We start from the raw sequence: 3,467 nt of genomic DNA on the forward strand, positions 1-3,467 counted from the left end.
GATGTATTAAGCCTAGATTTAATAACATATCGTATTTTCTCTTGCCATTCTTTTTCTTCCAGCATTGCAAATATTTTGCTCAGTATGTTTTTCTATTACTCCTTTTTATGTGTTGGTTTTCAAGATAAATTTTATATTCAATTAATTCAGATGGTATTATTAAAAGTTACAAACCGAAAGTCATTTTTAAGAATCTTTTATTTTTCATCTCAATTTTTCAATCTCTAGACATATATATAATCTAATCTACTTTGAGCTCATATATGCTTTCCTTTCTGTATACTCAACTTCAAATCTACTTTCTTTTAGACTCATAGATGAAATTGCAATGACATACTCAAAACAACCCCTCACAGTTAGTGGAGAACTAGAGCCAGATATTTGAGTGTCAACGAGCAAAAATTTAGTAAGAAGCCCAAATGGTATTTGGGATAAAAAATCAGGAATAACGACATTAGCGACGGAATTTTATTTGTAGCAGAAAATCCATATATAGTAATGGGAACAGAACAACAGAAAGTAGCATTTTACATTGAAAAAAATAATAACAGATATTTTACCTACTATTAGCAGACTGATATACAAGGATTTCTTAAGAGTTTAATATTTTTAAAATAATATTTAAAGTTTATTTGATTTAACCATTCAGTACCAAAATTAAAAATGAAAATGTTCACCTACAAAGCATTTAAACATTCTACCTAAGCAGCATAAAGTACTAATTCAAAAAGTGACATGAATAAAAAGTATAATATTAATAACTCAATTCAAATAAAGCCCAAGAGTTTAACAATGCTAATTAAAATGATTAAACCATAAAACATAATCATCATCCAAATAGTCATTAAAACATAATCATCATCCAAATAGTCATTAAAACATTAACACCATTACCAAATATCAACAAAATCAATTTCAATTTAGTTTATAAAAGCAAGTAACTAATGAACCACAAAACCTCTAAGATCTTCAATATCTATTTAGGGGGTAGCAACTCAATAATCACAATTTTTAGAACATCTTGGCAACCTCATGAATCCTCGTTCAAATGCTGCCATCTTAGAAGTTGTTACATGATCTTTGAATTCCACCACCATCTTTTCCAACACTCTTGCATTCTTGAGTAGAAATTTTACAAAGGTTAAAACAACCTCCTCCGGACAGCCAATGATCATAATAGTCTTCAGATGCAATGATAAACAATCAAAGTCCCTCTCATTGGAATTCCAATAGTTTTTTCCAAAATCAGTCTGCTTGAGGAAATTATAATATTTCTAGAGATAAAACAAAAAAAAATATTGTTAGGATAAGGTACTTATTTTATGGAAAACTAGTGAAATTAAAATGTTAAAACATTTTCTATTGTGTTCCTTTTGCTTTATAAACATAAAACTGAGAAAACTCATGAAATATCAACCATTTAATTCACAATAATTCTTGAATTAAATTTGACAACTAGAATTAAAAGGTTTAAAAAATTACCTGATCATAGTGCGGCACATTAATAACTAATTTCTCAAGCACATGTGAATTACGAAGTACACATATAATTCCAAATTTAGGGTTGGTGTCTAACACCGGTAAAAACAGATCTCCCATGGAAACAAATTTTGAGAGAACCTGCAAACATAACATAGAAAAAAAAATTCACTAAAAAATATTAGACATATTTCTATTAAAGTCAGGATGAAATGTTTTTTTATTCTTTATAAGTTACCTTGATAATGCATCTCCCAAGTGTTAGCTCTTTGATATGTTGAAGCTGTTGAAGAATGTCTTTAATCCAACTTTTTTGACTTTCTTGATCTGAAATATCATCCTCCTCCCACTCCCCCAGACCATAAAACTCGGGACCGTAAAAATCAATAGTAGCACAAAGTAAAGATGACAGATTCAGTAATTTAACAGTTCCAACTCGTCCCAAATCATTAAGAATAATCAGTTTTTCAAGATTTGGACATGAAATTTCCACATCAGTTAAGTGTCCTAAAGCCAATCTTTTCAAAGATTCGGAAGCAATAACCAGCCCTGAAATCCCATCACAGTTAAGATCAAATGATTCGAGTAACAAACTACAAGATACAACATTTTTAATCGCTTGAGTAACCAGCTTTGAATAACATATCGTCACAACATTAAGATTCAAAGATAATTCCTCGAGGTTTGGACATGAAATTTCAAAAGCTGAAATAAAACGGTCACTATAAACAAATCCCATAGCAGCATTATGATGGCAGAGAAATCTTTTCAAAGATTTGGAAACAATAATCAGCTTATCAAATTGAGAAAGACTGGCAATCAATTCTAACGATTTGAGCAACGGACTGCCAGAAAGAATATGTTCCATCGCTTGATCAGGCAACTTACAATCATACATACCCAATTCCGTGAGGCATTCCCAATTTACCCTTCCATTAGGCATTAAAGTACAATTTTGGATTGTCAATTTAACAAGTGAAGCATTGTCGAAAAGGAATTCCGGCAACGTGTACACGTGCTGGCTTAAAGTCAAGCTTAAGTCCTCCACATGTTTTCTTGTTGCAAAACCGATTTTTGCAGTAATCCCAGGATCCTTGTCATCGCTACAAGGATGATCAAGGTGGAATTTTTTGATCTTGGAGCAGTCCTGGAGATTTAAGATATTGTCAATGATATTATGGGAGTTTTCACAAGATATACCTGTGTAATTGAATATCAGAACCGGAACACGAGTCCATTGGTTCTGCCACCTTGATGGCAAAAAGGAGAGCATATGGTGAATGAGACAATCCGGCAAATCACTGATTCGGTCTTGTTGCTCCTCCTCCACCTTTACACTTTTGCTTCCCATTTCCTCACTCGGAAGATGTAAGTAAACCTAGGCTGCTGAGGACGAAGATGGAATATATATAAGGCCTAATACACAAATAACACCCTGAACTTGTCCAAATGTTGCAACTGTCCCCTCCAACTTTCAATTGTAACAACTTATCCCTCAAACTTGTCCAATTGTAAAACATAACTCCTCAAACTTGTTCAATTGTAAAACAGAACCCCAAAGTGCTGATACGGAATGCAATTGAAGAAACACGTGAAATACAAAAGCTGCAAACGCTCGTGGAATGTGATAATCAGATCTTTAGACCCAAAAAAATCAATATTTAAGTAACCAAATCCTCAATTCTTCAACTTATTCTTCAACTTCTTCTTCTTCTTTTTGTTATTGCTATTCGTTTTTTAGTGTTTTCTTGATTCAAAGTTTTGGGATATTATGTGGGTGAAAATGTGTTTATGTGGAGAAATAGCTCCATTGAAGATTTCATAGTGTGATACGAATTCGGGGAAATATTTTTACGGTTGCTTCAAGTACGGGGTAAAAAAAATCCCAATTTGGGGTTATGTTTTACAATTGGACAAGTTTGAGGGGTTATATTTTACAATGGGACAAGTTTGAGCGGTAAGTTGTTATAATTGAAAGTTGAGGGGGG

General features: G+C 32.6%; 1 protein-coding gene across 1 annotated transcript; it reads right to left on the reverse strand.

The window, feature by feature from the left end:
- Nucleotides 1–995: 995 nt before the first annotated feature.
- Nucleotides 996–2,931, reverse strand: LOC136227038 (F-box/LRR-repeat protein At3g03360-like). Its single transcript, XM_066015767.1, has 3 exons — nucleotides 1,718–2,931; nucleotides 1,483–1,620; nucleotides 996–1,274 (listed from the first exon to the last, which is right to left on the reverse strand). The coding sequence occupies exons 1-3, from the start codon at nucleotides 2,828–2,830 to the stop codon at nucleotides 996–998; spliced, it is 1,530 nt and encodes a 509-aa protein (XP_065871839.1). The 5' UTR covers nucleotides 2,831–2,931.
- Nucleotides 2,932–3,467: the final 536 nt, after the last annotated feature.

Source organism: Euphorbia lathyris, chromosome 4, assembly GCF_963576675.1.
Source record: "Euphorbia lathyris chromosome 4, ddEupLath1.1, whole genome shotgun sequence".
NCBI lineage: Eukaryota > Viridiplantae > Streptophyta > Magnoliopsida > Malpighiales > Euphorbiaceae > Euphorbia > Euphorbia lathyris.